General features: G+C 46.3%; 2 protein-coding genes across 4 annotated transcripts in view; one reads left to right on the plus strand and one right to left on the minus strand.

Moving 5' to 3' along the window:
- PIGF (phosphatidylinositol glycan anchor biosynthesis class F) overlaps positions 1-20781 on the plus strand; it is a 34419-nt gene extending 13638 nt beyond the window's left edge. For both annotated transcript variants that reach the window (XM_028724841.2, XM_077925521.1), the window contains exons 5-6: positions 7148-7256; positions 20404-20781. In XM_028724841.2, the coding sequence (XP_028580674.1) occupies positions 7148-7256; positions 20404-20517 (223 nt within the window). In that variant the 3' untranslated portion in view covers positions 20518-20781. The remainder of the gene's footprint in view (positions 1-7147; positions 7257-20403) is intronic.
- Positions 20150-21896, minus strand: part of RHOQ (ras homolog family member Q) — a 35644-nt gene continuing 33897 nt past the window's right edge. Inside the window, exon 5 of one of the 2 annotated variants that reach the window (XM_028724843.2) lies at positions 20150-21126. In XM_028724843.2, coding sequence (XP_028580676.2) covers positions 21094-21126 — 33 coding nt within the window. In that variant the 3' untranslated portion in view covers positions 20150-21093. Of the gene's footprint in view, positions 21131-21896 lie in introns of both variants that reach the window. The other variant, XM_028724842.2, reaches the window with a different exon arrangement.

The raw sequence follows: 21896 nt of genomic DNA on the forward strand, positions 1-21896 counted from the left end.
AAATCTGTGTCTGGGCTCTATCCCTCCAGACTGCAGGGGAGGACTTGCATGACTGGCTGCTTCCTGAGCCAAAAAATAAATAAAAATGAGAAAAGTGGAGTGCTTGCCCTTGCTTCTCCTTGGCATGGGGAATGGGCACAGCTCGGTAGCAGTGTCTTCTTTGCATGTCGATGGTCTTGGGGTCAATCCCTGGCGTCTCCAGCTAAGACTGGGAATGTCTGCACTCCAAAACCCTGGAGAGTTGTTGCCTCTCAGCCCAGACAGTACGGATCAGGGGTCTGACTCTGCATATGACAGCTTCCTAGGGCCAGCTTTTCAACATGACTTTTTGGTTCCTGAAATTCATTCTGATTGTGCAGATAAAATATAACAGATAGAATTCTACAGGACATGTTGTGGGTGTGTGAAAACAGTTCAGATCCAATGATCTCCAGGTGGTGGAGACATCAGGTGCCATCCCGGCTTTTGGGCATCTTCACTTGGTCGCAAGCGACTGACAGACAGGTGCAAAATGCGCCTGGCAAATTTTGAATGCTGTTCCCAGGGAACTGGTGAATTGTAGCTCTGTGAGGGGAATAGTAAAGGTAAAGAGACCCCTGACCATTAAGGTCCAATCGTGGCCGACTCTGGGGTTGCGGCGCTCATCTCGCTTTATTGGCCAAGGGAGCCGGCATACAGCTTCTGGGTCATGTGGCCAGCATGACTAAGCCGCTTCTGGCGAACCAGAGCAGTGCATGGAAATGCCGTTTACCTTTCCGCTGGAGCGGTACCTATTTATCTACTTGCACTTTGACGTGCTTTCGAACTGCTAGGTTGGCAGGAGCAGGGACTGAGCAACGGGAGCTCACCCCGTCGTGGGGATTCGAACCACCGACCTTCTGATCAGCGAGTCCTAGGCTCTGTGGTTTAACCCACAGCGCCATCCGCTTGAGGGGAATAGTCTCCAAAGAATTCTCAGCACCCTTAACAAACAGCAGCTTCCATATTTCTTTGGGAGAAAGCCACAGCTGTCTGAAGTGGCATCTTAGCGCTTTAAATGTATGGCGTAAATGTGGCCTTAGACGCGGTAGTTAGGATTTGGATGCATCACTGATATCTACGGAGTCACATTTTGTGGTGTCTTCATTGCTGTTAAATCCGAGGTTATTCTCCCTCTTTTGCTGCAGAAGACTTTCCTTAGCGTGCCGGGTGATTCACAATGACTTCAGGATTTCTTTCCTGAGTGGCAATTGCTAATTCAGAGGCTAAAACTTGGGGTGGGGAATCTGTGTATGTATTTTGTGTGTCTTTCCCCCGCCCCATTACCACCTGGAGTATCATCTGCTGTTTCTTTGCCCACACACTGTGTTATGAAAGCTTTCTGCAGCTCCTCGCAATCTGTTGCGGATTTTTAGCTGTTGTGATTTGTTTCTGTGTCATCTGCACATTTAGCTGCCTTGACACTTTTTTGCAGCTCAGATCCTCAGACTGTTGTTGCTAGTTCTCTCCATTATAGAAATTGACCATATGTATCTCACACACACACACACACACACACACACACAGAGAGAGAGAGAGAGAGAGAGAGAGAGAGAGAGAGAGAGAGAATGTGCTTTGGCCAGTTGTCTAGTCATGAAAAAGGTGCATAAACCTAAGCAAGCAATAAGTATTTCAGGACCTGAGCTATAAATGCTGCAAGGCTTTTGCAGTGTACGTCTGACGTATAAAAAAAATAACAATGAGACATTTTGCTTAGGTTGCTTCTCTCTTCCTTGGCCAAAGTCGGTTGTTAGCGCAGATACCATGTCTAAGCAAAGCCTCTAATGCGATAAATTCAGCTTCAGACTAAGCAGGAGATATTCTCTTGCCGTCTGCGCAGAAGTGTTTGTTTATGCTGGAGCTGATTTTGCAGGCGCCGCTGTACTTAAGGAATTTGAAGTGTTATTCCAGCCTGGTGATTTGGGCTTATTTTGTGTCTGCCGCGAATGCTTTTGAGCTAGGAGAAAAGTTGGATCTTCCCTCTTTCTGTGCATACAGCCTGGGTAATAATGTTGCAGCCAGATGGCAAAGTGTCTGTAAACACTGAGCGCTGAAGGCTCCAACGATGCCCTTTCTGTGACAGCTAAGAGTCATTGTGGTTACTTTTATTTACTACTTTAAAATTGGTACAAGCTGGATTAAAGAGCCTTCTAAGGATATCTATCGCCCTGTGTTTTCAGACATAGGAAGTTGCCTTATACCTAGTCAGAATATTGATCCATCTAGCTCAATATCGTCTTCACTGGCTGTCAGTAGGTCTCCAGGGTTTTGGACATTTTCATCCCCAACCCGGAGATGCTCAGGATTGAGCCAGCCGACTTGTGCTTGCAGAGCTGATGGTCTGCTTCTGAGTTAGGTGTGGTGTAGTGGTTACGAGTGGTGGACTCGTAATCTGGTGAACTGGGTTCGCGTCTCCAGTCCTCCACATGCAGCTGATGGGTGACCTTGGGCTGGTCACACTTCTCTGAAGTCTCAGCCCCACTCACCTCACAGAGTGTTTGTTGTGGGGGAGGAAGGGAAAGGAGAATGTTAGCCGCTTTGAGACTCCTTAAAGGGAGTGAAAGGCGGGATATCAAATCCAAACTCTTCTTCTTCTTCTATGGCCCTCCCCCAAATTGGTATCTGCAGTCCGCGGTTTACAGTGTTCCCTAAGAGATGTGTCCAAAACATTGGCTGTCTAAAGTGCAGCTCATTCCCTATGTTACATTTCTGTGTGCATACACATGTGCACTCATCTGTGAATTATGTGCTTAAAAATAAAATGTCGTTTCCTTCCCATTTCTTGCAAAATGCCTATAGTTGGAAACAGCTATATATATATTTTAAAAAACCCAAGCATGATTGAAAACAATATTAGACCAAAATGGACAGGAGCAGTAAATAAAACCTCTGGAGCTGCAGTCAAGCGTCGGTCAGCAATAAAAGAAACACAAGTTAACTCTTTATTTGAGGAACCAAAACAGTGCAGGCCTAGTGATCCCATCAACTCTTCCCAGTAGGTCTTGCTCCAACAAGGCAGTTGCGAGGACTGAAGTTCCCCATCTTCCCACTACAGTGGTACCTCAGGTTAAGAACTTAATTCGTTCTGGAGGTCCATTCTGAACCTGAAACTGTTCTTAACCTGAAGCACCACTTTAGCTAATGGGGCCTCCCGCTGCCGCCGCGCCGCCAGAACACAATTTCTGCTCTCATCCTGAAGCAAAGTTCTTAACCCGAGGTACTATTTCTGGGTTAGTGGAGTCTGTAACCTGAAGCGTCTGTAACCCGAGGTACCACTGTACTTCCTAAGACTCCTCCTCTCCAGGGTCTTTCCCAAGCAGTCGCATACTGCGCTTGCACACAACCTCCCTCTGCTCTGCTCTCTTCAATTCTCCGCGTGTTCTAGGAGACCAGGAAAGAAGGGAGCTGGTCGCAGCAGGAGAGGGAGACTTCATGGCTTTTTCAGCAGCCGGCCTCTGTCTTCTGGCCCCTCCTCCTCTTCTGCCTCTGAATCTGAACTGCCCTCTGTCACCGTCTCATCCTGCTCACCAAACCCTGTTCCCTTTTCTGCTTCCAACACCTCCTCCTCCCAGTCTGCTCTCTCCTCTCTGCACTCATGGTCATCCCACCACCAGTCTCCTGGCTCTGAGCCATCTTTCCCTGGGGGTTCCCTTGGGGGGTTCCCCAGCTGGTACCTCCCACCATTCCTCTGCATCCAAGCAAATCCATGACAGGAACTGAGGGAGCTGGGGGGGGGGATGATCAAGAACTGCAGAAACCATAGGCCAGCCAGAACCCAAAAGTTTTTAACCAGCAGGGTGGGGTCCAAATGGGGGCACACAGTTCGATGGATAGAGGGCCTCGACAGGGAAAGCTGTTTCATGTGCTCCCACCACCCACACTTCAGTGTGCAATGTGCAAAAGAGCTTTGCCAACTGATTGGAGATAATCGGCAGGATATTTTGGGGGGTGCTGGTCCATTTTTGCAAATGATCCGGCTCCAGGTGCAAGGATAGAAGAGTGTCTTGCATTTCCATATGTCAGGCAGGGATGGAGAATTCTGTGACTCTCCAGCTGTTGGACTCTTAACTCCCATTGGCTCTGCTGACTGAGCCTGATGGGAGGTGGAGTCCGCCAACATGTGGATGGTCACAGGATCCTGCTGTCAAGCAAAGAGAGGGTGCAGAATGTCAGTTTAGAATGGGATGCCATTGCATGAGATGCCATGCACCTTTGTCAGCGCCATCTAGATAGCTGACAACTTGAAAACTTTCTCTCACCCCCCCCCCCCCCAAATCCTATGGTTACATAAGCAGCAATTTTCTCAGCGGGGGCGGAAAGAAACCAAACCAATTTTAAGTGAAATCCGATTCCCGATGTAAGTAAACGTAAATCTCATCAGACTCGTGTGGATAGACATCTGGGTCTAGCTCCAGGAAGTGGCAGTCCCTTGTGGTTCTTGCGCATAAGTCTCTATCAGGACTTGGATGACAACAATGCAAGAATCTTGATTTACATCTAATTAAATGCCAACGATTTGAATTAGATTTCCCTCCAATGTGACTAGAATTCCTCAGCCAGGAGCCTTTGATACCCCGCTGAACTTAATTAAAAAGCTTGCACAGTGGGAGGAATGGCAGCATCTGAACAGAGAATCACGAGGGTTCGACAAAGCCCCTGGTGCCACACGGAGTCCCAGAAGGGTACCAATGCTGGTGAAATTTTATTGTTACTTTGCTGAAAGGGGTGAGGCTTTGCCCCCATTGATTTGATCTGCAGTTCACTCTGCCCACATCCCACGATGCAGAGTTGCCCCTAGGCTGTTTCAGCTGTGGGGCTTTCTGGACTCTAACCATCTGATGAGCTTTCAGTACTGCTTTGCAGGTGAGGCAGAGGCAAATGTGCGCAGCCAATATTTATGTATTTTTAAAACCTATATCCTGCTTTTCACCACCTGGGTCTCAAAGCAGCTTACAACAGACCCTCCAAGTGTCCCTGTATTCCAGGGACAGTCACAGATTTACAGAAGCTATCCCGGTTTCTGATTTGATTCCAGAATGTCCCAGTTTTCCTTAGGACTTCCCTATTTTCATCAGGGAAATGTTGGAGGGTATGGAGTTATGTGACCCCCTGAGCCAAGGAGATCAGTAACTATTCAACCTTTAGAAAACATCTGAAGGCAGCCCTGTGTAGGAAGTTCTAAAAATGTTTTATTATGTTTTTATATATGTTGGAAGCTGTGCAGAGCGACTGGGGCAACCCAGTCTGATGGGCGGTGTATAAATAATAAAATTACTTTTTATTATGGAATTGGACGTCCCTGTTTTCATTGGAGGAATGTTGGAGGGTATGCTAACAACATTAGGCATATACAGTATGGAATGGAATCCGTTCCAGAAGTCCGTTTGAGTTCCAAAACGTTCAGAAACCGAAGCACGGCTTGTGATTGGCTGTGGGAAGCTCCTGCAGCCAATCGGAAGCCCCATTGGACGTTCGGCTTCCAAAATAATGTTTGAAAACCGGAGCACTCAATTCTGGTTTTCGATTGTTCAGGAGCCGGAACGTTCGACTCCCAAGGCCTTCGGCAGCTGAGGTACGACTGTATACAAACTATTTTAAGCAGAAATGAAACATCAGAAATTTAAACAAAGAACTTTGGCGGTAATATTAAAGCCACTGATCTCTGTAGGTATTAGCAATGTTGCGGTTACAACCCTCAGTAGCTATATAAATCAGCATTAACCAAGTAAAACTGTACGCAAAGCATATGTTCCAAATGCCTCTCAAAATGGCAGTGTTTTCATAAGCTGCTTTTAACGCAGTAAAGATGGGCCTTGAGAAAGAGAGCGAAATCCACAGCGTTGAGAGCACTGCTGAGAAGATAATCACTAAATGATTCCCCCCTTGGGCAAAGGATCCTTTAAGAAGTTCTACTGTGATTACTTTTATAATCAGGAAGACACTCTCAGTATTCTTTAGTTATGTAGGATCCAGACGATGTCTGGCTTTAAAAGGAATTCACTTTAAACCCCACGGCTTGACGTATGAGAGGGACCACTGGTAGTGTGTAAATCGAGTGCGACTGTTATTATTATTTTTTAGTACGTACGCCTGCAGTTTTGCAGCTTGACCCTGTACATTTCACTTAGCTGGTGGGACCTGTTTCCTAGTAAGCATGTTTACTAGGATAGCACACTCAGACAGCTCAGCTGGTACAGCATGAGACTCTATCTCTGGGTGATACGTTTGCGCCCCACGTTGGGCGAACAGATTCCTGCAATGCAGGGCGTTGGACTACATGACCCATGGGACCCCTTCCCCTTCTACAATTCTGCGATCCTGTCTTTGGGATTTAAACCACAGAGCCTAGGACTTGCTGATCAGAAGGTCAGTGGTTCAAATCCCTGCAACAGGGTGAGCTCCCATTGCTCGGTCCCTGCTCCTGCCAACCTAGCAGTTCAAAAGCACGTCAAAGTGCAAGTAGATAAATAGGTACCACTCTGGCGGGAAGGTAAACGGCGTTTCCGTGCGCTGCTCTGGTTTCACCAGAAGCAGCTTAGTCATGCTGGCCACATGACCAGCTGTACGCCAGCTCCCTCGGCCAATAAAACGAGATGAGCGCTGCAACCCCGGAGTCATCCGTGACTGGACCTAATGATCAGGGGTCCCTTTACCTTTACCTTTGGGGTTGCAGCCTTGGCTAGACCGGTTCAACGCTGCAAATCCTAGAATTGGAGAATTGGAAGGGACCCCATGGGTCATCCAGCCCAACCCCTTGCTATGCAGGAATCTCAACTAAAGCTTCCATGACGGATGGCCGTCAAACTTCTGCTTAAAAACCTCCGAGGAAGGAGAGTCTGCAGACTCCCGAGGGAGTGCGTTCCACTGCCGGACAGCTCTTACTGCCAGAAAGTTTTTCCTAGTGTTTAGTTGGAATCTCCTTTCCTGTAACATGACGCTGTTGGTTTGGGTCCTGCCCTGTGGAACAGGAGAAACCAGCTTGCTCTATCTCCCACGCAACAGCCCTTTAGATGCTTGAAGGTGGCTATCGTATCTCCTCTCAGTTTCCTCTTCCCCAGGCTAATGCATGCATTCTCTGCCCCCCTCCCCGCTAAAGTCACTGAGCTTTTTTTTTACATTTCTCCCCCAGGGCAATGTCCATCTGGGATAGCAGTCTACAGATTACCGCAATGTGCAGCGTGGTGGGGGCGTGGCTTGGAGCATTTCCTATTCCACTGGATTGGGATCGGCCGTGGCAGGTTGGTTTCTTCATCTGCATTTAAAATTGCATTTTAACCTGTATTTTAAATGGGTCCCCCCCCCCTATTATGTTTTTACTGTAATTTTACTGGTGTTGGCCTCCCTGAGCCCGGCTCTGGCCAGGGAGGGCGGGGTATAAATAAAATTTATTATTTTTATTATTAGTGAATGAACGTTGGTTGATCAGACCAAGGTGCCTCTAAGTCTTCTGTGTCGTTTCCAAGAGCGGCCGTACCCCCTTTGAGAAACTTGGAAGCAGGGCATGAAAGTGGTGGCCTTCCCTGTTGCTATACCTCAAGCCCCTGGTGTATTCTGTCCCTGAACCTGGAGATTTACCTCTTTTGGAAAAATGGCCATTGATAGATTTATCCTCCAGGTTGCTTTGTTAATGGTCCAGGAATGTCATTGTTGGAGTTCAGTCCACGTGACCTCTCAGCGCTGCTCCCTTGATGTCTCAGGGGGGCCACGTGTTTTTTCTGCCATCTGAGAACGTGGCCTGCACTGCTGCAGCTTCCCCCCATTAAAAGCACTTAACAAGATGCATCTGGAGCAGGCTATTGGCGCCAAATTGATCTGCAAAAGTGGCGTGGCCAAGCCCTGTGCCCGAAAACAATACTTTGCAGTTTTCGAAAAAGCAGAGCCCTGGCAAGCTTTGCTGCTGGTGAGGAAAATGTGACGCTTGCAGGAAAGCTGTAAAGGCAGCTGGCTGAGCGGCTACTGGCAATTGATGCCATTTTCAGAGTTGCATAACCCCTGCAGGTCAGTTCAAGAGCTTTCTGACTTTAAAACCAATCTAAAGCAGTTTCTTTCTCCTTTCGCAAGCGGAGGGGAGAGGGAATAGTCCGTGAAAATGGATGAACCTGTTCTCCCGGCTCCAACCACAGGGAAGGAATTTATTTTAGCCATATTGCAACTTAGATCTCTTAGTGGCATTAACGCAGACTTTATTTCAGATTAAAATAAACCTGAGCTGATTCTAATGTCTCCCTTTCTATGAATACATAAGCACAGTGCACACACACACGCACACGCACACACACACACACACCCTTCCAAGTGTAAAGGGCACACACAAGTATCTTTAGAAAATTCCAAAGTAGCTAGTAGAGGAGGATTGAGTTACTGCTTTCAAGCCTTTTAAAGAGGCCCAGGTCTAATTCTACACCTCCACACTCTTCACCCTTGCTAGGATGATGATGATGATGATGATGATGATGATGATGATGATGATAATAATAATAATTTATTATTTATACCCCGTTATACCCCAGGGCGGCTAACAACCAATAATAAAAACAACTTAAAAACAAGATTAAAATACAACATTAAAACATTAAAAACATTAAAATGTAGCCTCATCACAGGAGGAGAAAGGAAAAAAGAAAGAGGGGGAGGGAATCAAATTGGCTCCAAGCCAAAGGCCAGGCAGAACAACTCTGTCTTACAGGCCCTGCAGAAAGAAATCAGATCCTGCAGGGCGCTGGTCTCATGAGGCAGAGTGTTCCACCAGGCCGGAGCCAGAGTTGAAAAAGCCCTGGCTCTGGTTGAGGCTAATCTAACTTCCTTAGGGCCTGGGACCTCTAGGGTGTTGCTATTTATGGACCTTAAGGTCCTCCATGGGGCATACCGGGAGAGGATGCATATACATGGGGCTGTGTGCATCTAAATACAAAGCAAACTGGAAATCAGCTGATGGGCAGGAAGCGGGACCTGGAATGGACACTAAGCCTGGTCTGCAAGCAGAAGGGGTGGCAATCGGGTGGCACAGTTTGCACTGCACAGCATATGGGCTGAAATATGAGAAACTTTTCTACTGCTGGTGGAGAGCTTCAGAGAGAAGTAGATGGGAGGCTCCCTTAGGGACCTCGGAAGCAGTCTCCAGAGAGCTAGTCCTGTTAGTCCATTGCAGCAAGAACAATTGTGAGGGGTTCAACCTCCTCCATACGTCTCCAAATGCCAGCTGCGGACCGTCACAAGTGGAGAGAGTGTTCTTGGACCCAGGTTCTGCTGGCAGGCTTCCCGCAAGCATTTGGTTCATCGCTGAACTCAAAAGGCCTTTGGCCTGATCCAGCAGGGCTCTTACGAGTCTTGCAGCATTTGAAAGGCTTTGGGCACCAAAGTCATAGAATTGTAGAGTTGGGAGGAATGTACAAGGGTCATCTAGTCCAACCCCTTGCAATGCAGGAATCTCAACTAAAGCATCCATGGCAGATGGCCATCCAACCCCTGATTAAAAACCTCCAAGGAAGGAAAGTCCACAACCTCTCAAGGGAGACTGTTTCACTGTCACGAACAGCTCTTACTGCCAGAAAGTTCTTCCTGATGTTTAGTCGGAATCGCCTTTCTCGTAACATGAAGTCGTTGGTTTAAGACCACTTTGTGTACCTGACAAAGGGGGGTTTAGTCCATGAAAGATTATGCCTCAATAAATAGGTTAGTCTTTGAGGTCCTGCAAAACTCTTTGCTGTTTTAGGAAATTGCATGACACTTATATTTTCCTAGGGATGCGGGTAGCCTAGGACTTGCCGATCAGAAGGTCGGCGGTTTGAATTCCCACGAGGGGTGAGCTCCCCCCCCTCATGGCTCCTGCCAACCCAGCAGTTTGAAAGCACGTCAAAGTGCAAGTAGATAAATAGGTACCGCTCTGGTGGGAAAGTAAACAGTGTTTCCGTGCCCTGCTCTGGTTCGCCAGAAACGGCTTAGTCATGCTGGCCACATGACCCGGAAGCTGTACGCCGGCTCCTTCGGCCAATAAAGTGAGATGAGCGCTGCAACCCCAGAGTCGTACGCGACTGGACCTAATGGTCAGGGGTCCCTTTACCTTTATATTTTCCTATAAGACCAGCTCCCTCTCCCCCACCCCACCCAAGATTTTGGAAGGGGCTGCGCTGGTTCCCAACACGTTTAATCGCTCCATGTTCATCACTACCAAATGTAATTCTGGTTTCTTCCCCGCGTGCAGTTGTGAAGTGGGCTCTGTCCACAAAATCATATTCCATAATAGCATTTCTTAGTCTTGAAGGAGCCACATCACTGGTTTTGCTGCAGCAGACCCAACACGGCTCCCCCTGTGAAAGTTATTGCTTTGTTTTCTTTATTATCCTCTTTTATAGAGGAAATAGAAAGAATGTCTTCTTCTTTTTTTACGATGCAAAAGCAGCTTGTAAATGAGCCTTCGTCTTGGTATTGTACTAGACCAAGGCGATGCAATAGATGGGGAGCCACTGGAGTGGAAAATTTTATTGGGAAAAGCCAAACTTGTATCAATGACAGACTTTCAGAACTCAAAAGAAATACTGGTTGCGGCAGTTTGCCTTTTTGGGAGATCTGAGGCTTCCCAAAAATACGTTGCCTGTGAATCCAGAGAGAAGTGTGAGGACATTTGGAGATACCCCTAAATGGCTCAGGCGGATTTGAGATGTAAGCCGTGTCAAAAACAGCAAGTGTTGTCATTCCGTGCCCAAATGACACAGGTCTGGAGGGCTTCCTTGTGAACTTATGGCACTTCATGTTCCAGTTACAAGAAAAGGTTTAGGTTTTAATGGATTCACGCATTGTTTCCCTCTGCAACCTGCCCCCAGGTGCTTTGCTCGATACAATGACAAAGAGGGCACCAGGCGGTCCTCTCTGGGGAGACCATTCCGAGAGATGGGACTCTACTGTAGAAATTAACGGTGGTAGCTCGCTGCTGTTCTCTGCTCTTCTTCCTTGCAAAATGTCATTTGTTTTCTGCCAGGGTAATGTGGCCCTTGGCTGAAAAAGGGACCCCCACCCACCCCGCTCTAAAGGACCTTGCAAAGATGCTTGCCCAGCTTCATTTTTGAAACACTTCCTTCCCAACAGTTGATGTCAGTTCATCAAAAAAGGGGCAATAAAAGAGTTTGCCTGAAAGGCTACTGAAATCTCACATTTTCCTCACCATTCCATCTCTGCAAGTGTTGCAACTTGCCAGGTGGAATGACCCCCCTGTTCCCCCCTCCGCACACTGTTCTGGGGGGGGGGGGGAGTGTCTCCCACCACCACCCCAATTTCAGGGGGAGGTGCAAAAGCACCCATTGCACAAACAGAAGTGCTTAGGCAAGACTTCCACTGATGTGACTGGTGAGTTGAATCCACCCTTACTTTTCACTTCCCCCTTTAGTGATTTGTTTGGGGGTTTTCCTCAACACTTTTGAGTGGTTTTTTTTCCCTTTTCCTTTCTTGCAACCAAGCAGTAAATTTCATGAAACAAAGAAAGATTTGTGTTAGTCAGGTAACTTCCCGCACCCACAAATCAACCTGTTTCCTCAAATGCGGACATAAAAACTGCTGCTTTCAGCAAAATTTGGCTCCTGCAGAGGGGAGTATTTATAACGCAATATGAGCTATGAAATTAAAGTGAAAATAAAATTAAATGGGCTGAAAATAGAAATCGTTAGGCCTCATAAATATGTGTCATGCTAAGTATCACTTAATATGTTTTCCAAAAATAGATTGCTGTCTCGAATCCCTCCTTTTTCTTCTAAAATAATGTTTACAGTCTTTTGAAAAGACGTTGCTCTTTTAACTTTATGAAATTTCTGTAAGGCCCATGATTACAACTCAAAACCAAAACCTATCTACATAATCAATGGCATTCCGCCCCCCGCCCCTAAAATTACTTTCTTGGTAAACTCTTTTCCTCCTGTAATGAAGGCAGCTGTGGTTAATGGAGAAGAGTTTGCTTGAGGCTGCTTAGCAAGTTCCTGGCAGATGCGAGATCTGAGCCCCAGACTTTTAGCCACTGTGCTACACCAACTCTAATTTCACAGACTTTCTAGTCTTTCGTTTCAGGGCTGCCTCAAATGCTATTTTTTGCTCACAAACAAACTGAGTACAAAATACATACATTGCACCGCTCAGAAATCCATGGCCAAAGGCTAGTTTTTTAAACCTACAAGATGCATGTGAATGGAAACTTTATTAAAGATACTAAAAAGTGGGGTTCCTGTATTTCAGGGGGTTTGACTAGATGACCCTTGAGGTTCTTCTACAATTCTCTGCTTCTGTGATTTGTATTTGCTGCTTGGACGAGTGAAACCAGCCACCTTTCTCCTTGATCCATGCCCATCCTGGCTCATAAAAGCGATGGACTCCGTGGGGTGGTGAATGGACCCAGCCAATATGGCCAACTATCGCCCAGTCTCAAATCTTCCATTCTTGGGCAAGGTGATTGAGCGAGTGGTTGCTGAACAACTCCAGGCACGCCTGGAAGATGCAAACCATTTGGATCCCATCTAGTTGGGATTCAGGCCTCATCATGGGACTGAAACTGCCTTGGTCGCACTGGTCGATGATCTCTGGCGGGCTAGGGACAAAGGTGAAAGCTGCTTCCTAGTTCTGTTGGATCTCTAAGCGGCCTTTGATACCATCAACCATGACATCCTTCTGGACCTTCTATAGGGACTGGGAGCTGGGGGCACTGTTATACAGTGGTTCTGCACCTTCCTCCTGGGCTGTGTCCAGAAAGTGAGGGGGGGATGAATGTTTGGACCCCTGGGCTCTCACTTGTGGGGTGCCTCAGGGTTCCGTCATCTCCCCCATGCTTTTTAATATCTATATGAAGCCACTGGGAGAGATAATCAGGGGTTTGGGCTGGGTGTCTACCAGTATGCAGATGATACCCAGCTCTACCTCTCATTTAATTCCTGAACCAGTGAAGGTCCTGTGTGAGTGCCTGGAAGCGGTTGGAGGATGGATGGCGGCCAATGGATTGAGGTTGAATCCTGACAAGACAGAAGTACTGTTCTTGGGGGACAGGGGGCAGGCTTGTATGGAGGACTTTCTGGTCCCTGAAGGACCAGGTGCGCAGCCTGGGAGTCATTTTGGACTCACAGCTGTCTATGGAGGTGCAGGTCAATTCTGTGTCCAGGGCAGCTGTTTATCAGCTCCATCTGGTACGCAAGCTGAGACCCCACCTGCCTGCAGACTGTCTCACCAGAGTGGTGCATGCTCTGCTTATCTCCCGCTTGGACTACTACAGTTGCACTCTATGTGGGGCTACCTTGCAAGGTGACTCTGAAACTACAACTAATCCAGAATGTGGCAGCTAGACTGGTGACTGACCATATAACACCGGTCCTAAAGGACCTTCACTAGCTCTCAGTACATTTCCAAGCACAAATCAAGTGTTGGTGCTGACCTTTAAAGCCCTAAACGGCCTCAGCCCAGTATACCTGAAGGAGCATCTCCACCCCCATCACTCAGCCCAGACACTGAGGTCCTCCTCCGAGGGTCTTCTGGTTCCTTCACTGTGAGAAGCGAAGTTACAGGGAACCAGGCAGAGGGCCTTCTCGGTGGTGGTGCCCACTCCCCGCATCAGATGTCAAAGAGATAAACAACTGACTTTTAGAAGACAACTTCAGGGAAGTTTTTAATATTTAGGGGAGTTTTAAAGGATTGATGTTTTTATTACGTTTTGAGATACGTTTAAAGCCGCCCAGAGATGCTTGGGAAACCCAGCCAGATGGCCGGGGTATAAATAATAATAATAATAATTGTGTGTGTGTGTGTATTGTACATAGGAATTGGTGTGAGATCAAGTCTGAAGGCAGCCCTTAGAATAAAAACTTTAATTTTTCCTGTCATATCCAAGAAAAAGCTAAACATTTGCCCTTGCCGCTTGCAAATCCAACCAGACTGTGACATTTCTATAGTTTATTCTACTTCTAGTTGCTGTTGAACAGAATCCTATCAAGTTTTTTCTTTAAAAAAAATCTCAAAACTGTCAAATGTCTCTTTGTAGTCTTCAACCTGAATTGCCCATTACATGCAAATACTGTCCATTCCAGGATGTGAAACCACTTAGTGTAATGACACATTTTATTCAGTAACTAGACAAATGTTTCAGTGCATTCCATGAAAAGGAGACCTCGTCTCTTCACCAAATGCAACGCTTGCAAACCTCAGTAAGCCGATGGCAAGTGAAAAAATCCCATTCTTCTATTTTGTGAAATGGGAAAATGTGTTTTTATTTATTTATTTAATTTGTATACCACCCTTCATCCGTCGATCTCGGGGCGGTTCACAACATAAAAAGATGTCAAAGTTTAGTAAAAAATTATTGTGTGCTCCTCTGGAATCCTAGAGTTGAAAGGGAGCTAGCGAAGTCCTCAGCTAAGGCTATAGCTTGTAAAGTTGTGGACAAAAATATGGCATTAATTCAGTTGGAACCAAGAATGGCATTATTAAGGGTAATTTGGGGCAGACAGTTAAAGAAGGCATCAATAGATTTTCTTTAAAAATTGCAAAGTTCAATAAATATAAATTGATTTATTTGCATGAGGCAGCCGCCTTCATTACAGGAGAAGAGCTTACCAAGTCTTGCATAAACACAAAGTATATGAAAGGTAAAACGTGGAGGCTGCCTGCATGCCGTGCGCTTGACGTTGCCCACCAAATCTGTTTTATGTCATCTTCAAAAGCTCCACGCCTGCTTTTGACATCCTGGCAAACAGCTGAGTGCAACTGGAAAGCACTTGAACTTCTCCATAATGAGGATTGCAGATTTAGTCTTTCTGACCTATCTGTGTGATGGGGAGAGCTTCTGAAACCTTTAAAAACAGTGACAGCTCAGTGTTGTATACCGGGCCAAGTAAGCTTTTCTGGTTTAACGTTGCTTGGTGGTAAAGACCCCCCCCCCCCATGATGTGGGAACAAGAGTCTCCAGTAGCAGAGAGCATGGGTGAATCTCGCAACCTGATGCAGATGGGGCCGGCTGTAGTGGTGACACAATTGGTAGGAAAACCTCCTGTGGCTCTGATAATCCTATGTGCTCAACACACCACAGGGAATCAGTGTATGAGCATGGATGAGACTGCAGTCCCAATCACATCATACACTTTAAAGCACTTTAACTGTCATGGCTTCCCCCAAAGAATCCTGGGAACTATGGGTTGTTAAAGGTGCTGAGAGTTGGTAGGAGAGCTTCTCGCAGAGCTATGATTCCCAGCAGCTTTAACAAACTACAGATCCCAATATTTTTTGGGAGTGGGGTGCTATGATTGTTTAAAGGGTATAAGCATGCTTTGAATGTACAGGGTGGCTGTAGCCAGAGAGAGAAATGGAGCCAAGTTTGGGATTCATGGGTGAATGTTATAGGCATAGTTTGTGATAACTGAAACGGGCAGAGCAATCCTGAGAAAATGTCTAGTGGTACCACTTAGCTGGTGCCCGGGATCCAAAAAGCTACTTATAGGCTCAAGAGTTTGTGTGTGCCCCCACCAGGTTTAAAAATATTTAATTTATCAATTAATTGTCTTCTCCCCATGCCACCTCTGAAGCTCGTATGGGAAATCCATGTTGGGCATGCACACAAGTTGTGTAGGTCTGTGGCGCCTGGCCATCCCATCTCCCCCTGCCCAAAATAGTGCAAAACAAAAGGAAGCAGTAGTTTATGCCAAGATTTATTTACTGAACAAGCTATGCCGCTGTTTTTTTGGAACTGGCTTGTCAAAGGACATTCCTAAGCTTATCGCCCAAAGACCAGGCTCTGTTCCTATTACAATGCCTCTGGCATTTATAACTGAGCAAGATGTGGGTGAATGTAAAAACGATGACTGTAGCATATGAAAAGATGGGGGAGTTATTTTTATTTTTCTGGTTCGGAAAGCACTTTTTCCAGCAAGAGGGGCAAAAAAGAAAAAAGCTATACCCTCCAGAAATCATCACGGTAGCACTTGGCAGCTCCAGTTTTTGTTTTGAAGCGCACATTGATGAAATAGCAAGTATGCCCCAAGACAATTGGTTCATAAAAGAGAAGCCATAAAGACTCCAATTTTCCGAAAACCTTCCTACGCATTGCTAGTCTTCTGCTGCAGTCTTCACCATTCTGGTGGCCTCCAGAGGCTTTGGCCTACAACTCCCAGCAGCCTCAGCCAGTACGTGCTTGCTGGGGCTGCTGGGAGTTGTAGGCCAAAAATATCTAGAGGGCACTGGATTGGCGACAGCTGTTCTAGTGTATTGCTAAGCTCTTTGGATTAATGCACAGGTACAGGATTCCATCTCTTAAGTAACAACTAAGAGAAGGCTGCAGGATCTAAAAACTATACCTGCCTCTTCTTCCTTCGGCAAATTCCCTTTCCTTGCCTAATCGAGCATTGAACAAACTTAGCCAAGTGGGTTACGAATCCTGGTCAAGCAGGGGACTAGACCAGCCTTGGCCAATGTGCCAACATCTCCCTTAAGCATGGATAGCAGCGGGTGGAGGAAATATACATTTCCCATGACCTTAATCTGCCCTCTGAGTTGAGCCTACAAGATCAGAGCTGTTCCATTTGCCCTGGTCTTTCCCAATGGACAGATAGGAGTGGATTTAACCCAGCAGTGGTGATATCTAGGAATGCATCAATCCATCGCTCATATTAAGAGAAGGGTGCATGGTTAGGTTCAAATACACAGTCTCCCCCCGCCTTGACCATTGGACAATAAATGGCACCGGAAGATAACTCAATATTTCATAAAAACCAGCATATCAGTGCCCAGATTATCCTCTAATCACGATTAGTCAATTCCTGTTGAAATTAAGTTTTATTTTGAATGAAAATGTCCAGTGGAGTTACAGCCTTCATTAGGCCACAGAACACAACATACTAGCGTTGAATATGCATTGGCTTACGTATAAGTCTCCTGCAAAAAAATACGCGGCACCATTGTTAATGCACGGGAGCAAGCACATCTTTGGTTTGAAAAGCAATTGCAAGAGAACCCATGAGCTTTTTCTGAAACCAGGACTAGAAAAACGGAAGCAAGGTCAATAAAGAGTACCTAAGGCACCTCATGAAAAGATGATTGCTGTCATCTTCACTACACTCCTAAAGACCTCCAAATAATGCTCCATTATACTAAACACGCAAGCCGAGGAATGTGATGCTTAAGTGCAGGAAGACCGCATCGCCGTCAATTCCGGGTAGCAAAAATAAAGGTTTTATTAACATGTCGTGAGGAAAAGATTAACGGCTAGAAGAAATAAATTGCGGAAGTGGAAGCCACCAGCTCTTTCCCCTGCCTCCTCACCTCAAATACTTCCGTCCTGGAGTTTGTGCAATGCAAGCTTGGGGCAGAAGCGAAAAGCTGGAGAACGAAAGCCCATTTTCTCACATGCCTGGGTTGCACTTTGTTTGCTGTCCAGGAGATGGGAGAACGGGAGAAACGAGGAGAACAAATTGTGCCTGTTGTAAAGATGAATGTAATGTAGCATATATTCGTCTCAGAAAAACAATGCACAGTGAGGATGGTCTGTACCCAGAGTATGCAATAAAACAGCAGAACGTGGACTGCAGCACAGTATTTTGCTCCCTCGCCTCTCGACAACCTGCGGCTTTTAAGTTAATAAAAGTTGGCCTTTTATGTTGTGATGGAGGCAATCAGGTTTCAAAAGTGGGGGAGTCTATCATTTACTTCTTTCACTCACTGTTGAAAATCAGCCTTCTGTTTTGCCAGAATATTCAAGTCAAGGTCGGAATGAATCATTGGCACCAAGAACGTTTTCTAACCTATTACTTGGAATAATTGCTCATTGCCCAGCTAGCTGCCTGCATGTTGGTGCTTGCAGCATTCACTTGCAAGGACCACTTTCCCACCACTCCAGAGTTCTTAAATGTTCATTCGAACGCCGTCCCTATGCATGGATTGGGATAGCCTCACCCTGTGTCCCATGCCTGGGATGTCTGCTTAGGCATTGCTTGATACTAACACACAGTAGATAGAGCCCGACTCATGAAGATGCTTTCTGTGTGGTCGCTGTATGCGCACAAACACTTGTGAGGGGCACGAGTTGTGCAGATCAGAGCGATGCCCATTGGGCTCTTCATGCAACAGCCTTGATTTGAATGTGACTCCAAGCACCTGACTGTCAGGGCAGGGAGCCAAGACAGTGCGCTTGTTTAGAATATTTGCATAGGGCTTCAGCATCATAGAACAAATGTGGGCCACTGTTGAACCACTGGGACAGTATCAGCATTTGGCATCAGTTCGCCATCAGTGCACACAATGATGCCATTATGTTTTAATCTACAGCAATGACTGCTCCGGCATAATAACTGCAAGGTTGGGGGACACTGCACACTACTAGATACAATTGTTCCTTTGATGCTTGCTTGGGCAGGGAATACATCAGTCTTGCACCCGGGATTATTTGTATTCCACACTTGTGCAGTGTGCGAGTGCAAATTTGGTTCCCTGGCACAGATTTCATGATCTCGGGAGACTTTAGAAGTAGAAAGGTTGTAGTTTTCATGGTTGTGGAGGACTGCCGAGGGAACACAACCAAGTAGTGTGTCACTAGTTTGCAATTACAGGCGAAGAGCCTTTTTGCTAGGAGCTACAAAGCGTTTAAATGCATGGGGACATTTCAGTGAACCTATTTTATCTTCAGTTTTGCTCCTCTATATCTGTGCAGATATTTAAATCTTTGATTAGTTTGATACTTTACGAAGTCAGAATTTGAGCAGAGTTAGTTTACGCCAAACACTTTGGGGTTCTTAAGCCTTTGCACATACATTTATCTCTTACATTTATTTTGGGACTTAAGTCAGCCATGACTTCACTTGCAATGCACCCATTTTTAAAGATGATTTTTATATTTTAAAAAACCCACTATTTAACTTGGCAACTAGCTGGCTTTTATGTTAATTTAATTTTTATGCAAGACATTATAAAAACTGAAGCGGCAGGTAAAATCTTAGACGGGGGCCTCTCTCCTCTCACACCGGAGGGAATCCCTCATCTAAAATGCTGCCTGCTGTGGCTTCTAACATCACAGGACAGTAGCTGTTCGTGAGTAAAAACTAGGACTACTTTGTAGTGCAGCTTGTCAGATTCTAATTAGTGGCTTCTTCTTTGCCACTACTTAGGATGCTGGGATTAGAATGGAACCCTGTCTGATTAATCAGACAGTTCCTACTTTGTTTTCAAAATCTGAATTAAGCTTGTTGGCCGTGTTTATATGTGTGTTTCTGCTTCTGATCTCTGAAGCCTCTTCCCCTTTTGGCTCCCTGACTAATTTTGTTGGGCCTCATTCACCAACTTTCAGGCACTTGCAGCCTTTTCAATGGAGAAAAGCACTTGTGGGGTACAGGGGCGAGGGGAGAGTTAGCAAACCCCAAAGATGCTGGGAAGACAATGTGCTTCCTGGCAGGGAGGCAGAGGCCGGTTTTGCAGAGACTTCCTCCCCCAACGGTTAGCAACCACTCAAGCAGAGCGTGACAATTTGTCGTCAACCGAATTTTGCTTTCCTCGTGGTGTATGGCAGAGATGGAGTTAGTTCAAGCTTGCAGATCTACTTTGGGGTCTTTCCCCTCTCCCTCTACTTCTAGAATCCCCAGGTGTCCACCAGCAAGCACCAAGTGAAGAAGAGTAGCTCAGAAATAGATGTGAACAAAGAATTAAGGGCTCTATCTCAGCTTAAGAATTCATTTCAAGGCCAGAACTCATCTCACAGCCCTTTCACAGAGTTATCCATTCCTAGGCTTAATTTGGCTGCAGAGTTGTGGCCTTGTTAAACAATTGGGAGTCAGAAATCCTTTGTGATCTACTGGTAAGCACCCAGAAGTCTGCTAGTGGATCTCAATCTACTTTCTGTCTATGGTCTTCCTTAGTAATGCTTCATTCAAATTGTGCTTTGAGGCTAAACGCTTTGTCACAGCTTTTCAGCAATTAAAATCTGCCATGACTTTGGGGGGCAGGGAGCAGGGAGGAAGAAATACAGGCTATATTAACAATCCACTATTACAGAAGAAATAATAATAATAATAATAATAATAATAATAATAATAATAATAGCAAAGCAGGAGCACCTCAGCAGCCCAGGCCCCAAAACTGGCGGGTTAAAACGCTCCACGTTCTGGGAATTATCAAGTGTCATCTGCAATAGCCAGAAAGCCTAGTTACATTTTAATGCACACATGTTTAAAAACTGTACAACATTTAGTGTTCACGTTATAGATGCGTGATGAACCGCTAACACTTTTGGCATTCTCTGAGAAAGCAGGTCGAGCTCTGCAATGGATCCTGTACCGCGTTTTGGTTTTTTCATTCGATTGCACGGGAAACTTGTGCTCCTAAAAGTACGTCGAGGGTCTGACCTCTTCCTTTCTCTCCTCTCTCCACGTGGCAATTCTCTTCCTTCAGGTGTGGCCCATTTCCTGTTCGCTCGGAGCGACCTTTGGCTACGTGGCCGGTCTCCTTATTGCACCTTTGTGGATATACTGGAACAGGAAGCAGCTTACGTACAAAAGCAGATAGCTGGCGCAAAGAGAGAAGGCGTTTTTTGTTGCTGTGCTGATTCCTGGCGTCGTGACTGCGCAGAGACCACGGTCAAAGCAGAAGGCGATCGAAACACTTGGGGAGCATCGTCAGGCCTTCCTCCTCCTCCTCCTCCTCCTCCTCCTCACAGCACGTTTTGCATGCTGTGGCAACATGATGGTGCATCTGTCGCTTGTCCTAAATTATGTTACCCCTGAGAGATCGTACTTTTCCTTCCAGCCTGAATAAAGTGTTTGTAACAGATGCTGCTTACTCCTTCACTGATTTGGGATTTCCCTCCCACACATTCTGGATTTTGCCCGATGCCAGTTTCCTAAAATCAGCTTCCCAATTGATCTCGGATCTGTGGATAGAGCGTTGTTGTTGTTGTTGTTAAGTGTATGTCTGCACGGTATTGGATATTTCACAGTATGTGTGGCCATCGTCCCGGCGGGTCTCACGTGATCAGGCAGCAATTAATGCACCTGGAGCCTATCCGTTTTTTCACCGTGTGTTTCTTTGGAGTTAAAATGGCTATGATAGCTTCATCGAAAACCGTCTTCAGTCCTTTCTGGGTTAAAGCCGAGCACTCCACATAGCAGTAGGCTCCTATCTGTCAAGAAAACAAATGTCTTTAATAGCTGCACCGGCACGCAGAGATACAGCCCTCCTCCCCAAACTCCATTTGCCAGCTTGGGGGCGCCTTTGTTTTTATGGAACACATCAAGGTTTGTTTTGTCTTTGCCCTGTGAAAAACCTCCTACTGTTCTAACCCTCCAGGAAAAGAGGCTACGCCTTCACTTTGTCTTTCGGTGACAGATTTAGAATTCTTTTCATTAGGTGCAGTTTCTGAAGGAAACACGTTAAGGCTGCACTCCTAAAGGGGGCAGGAGGAGGGAGAAGAAACGAAAGGAGGCCAGATCGCCACATCCAACGCCCTGCTGGACTTGCATGGGCAAAACAGAGAAAAGGGCAGAATAGCACTCTTACGCCCCTTCGTCATTTTCTGGGATTTTTCTCCCTCTTCAACCATTTCCCTCCCATTGGAAAGCTCCATGGCTGCCATAGTTCCCCCCCTCCCCCCGGTTTGTCAGTGTGCCGGGGGCCTGCGAAGGGTTTGGATCATGTTCTGAGAAACTTCCCCACTCTCCAATTGGTCTCTATCAACACTGGAGCTCCGATGTAAGCAGCCTCAACCTTGTACAGTGGTACCTCGGGCTACAGACGCTTCAGGTTACAGACTCTGCTAACCCAGAAACAGTACCTCGGGTTAAGAACTTTGCTTCAGGATGAGAACAGAAATCGTGCTCCGGCGGCACGGCGGCAGCAGGAGGCCCCATTAGCTAAAGTGGTGCTTCAGGTTAAGAACAGTTTCAGGT

This window comes from Podarcis muralis, chromosome 3, assembly GCF_964188315.1.
Source record: "Podarcis muralis chromosome 3, rPodMur119.hap1.1, whole genome shotgun sequence".
Lineage (NCBI taxonomy): Eukaryota > Metazoa > Chordata > Lepidosauria > Squamata > Lacertidae > Podarcis > Podarcis muralis.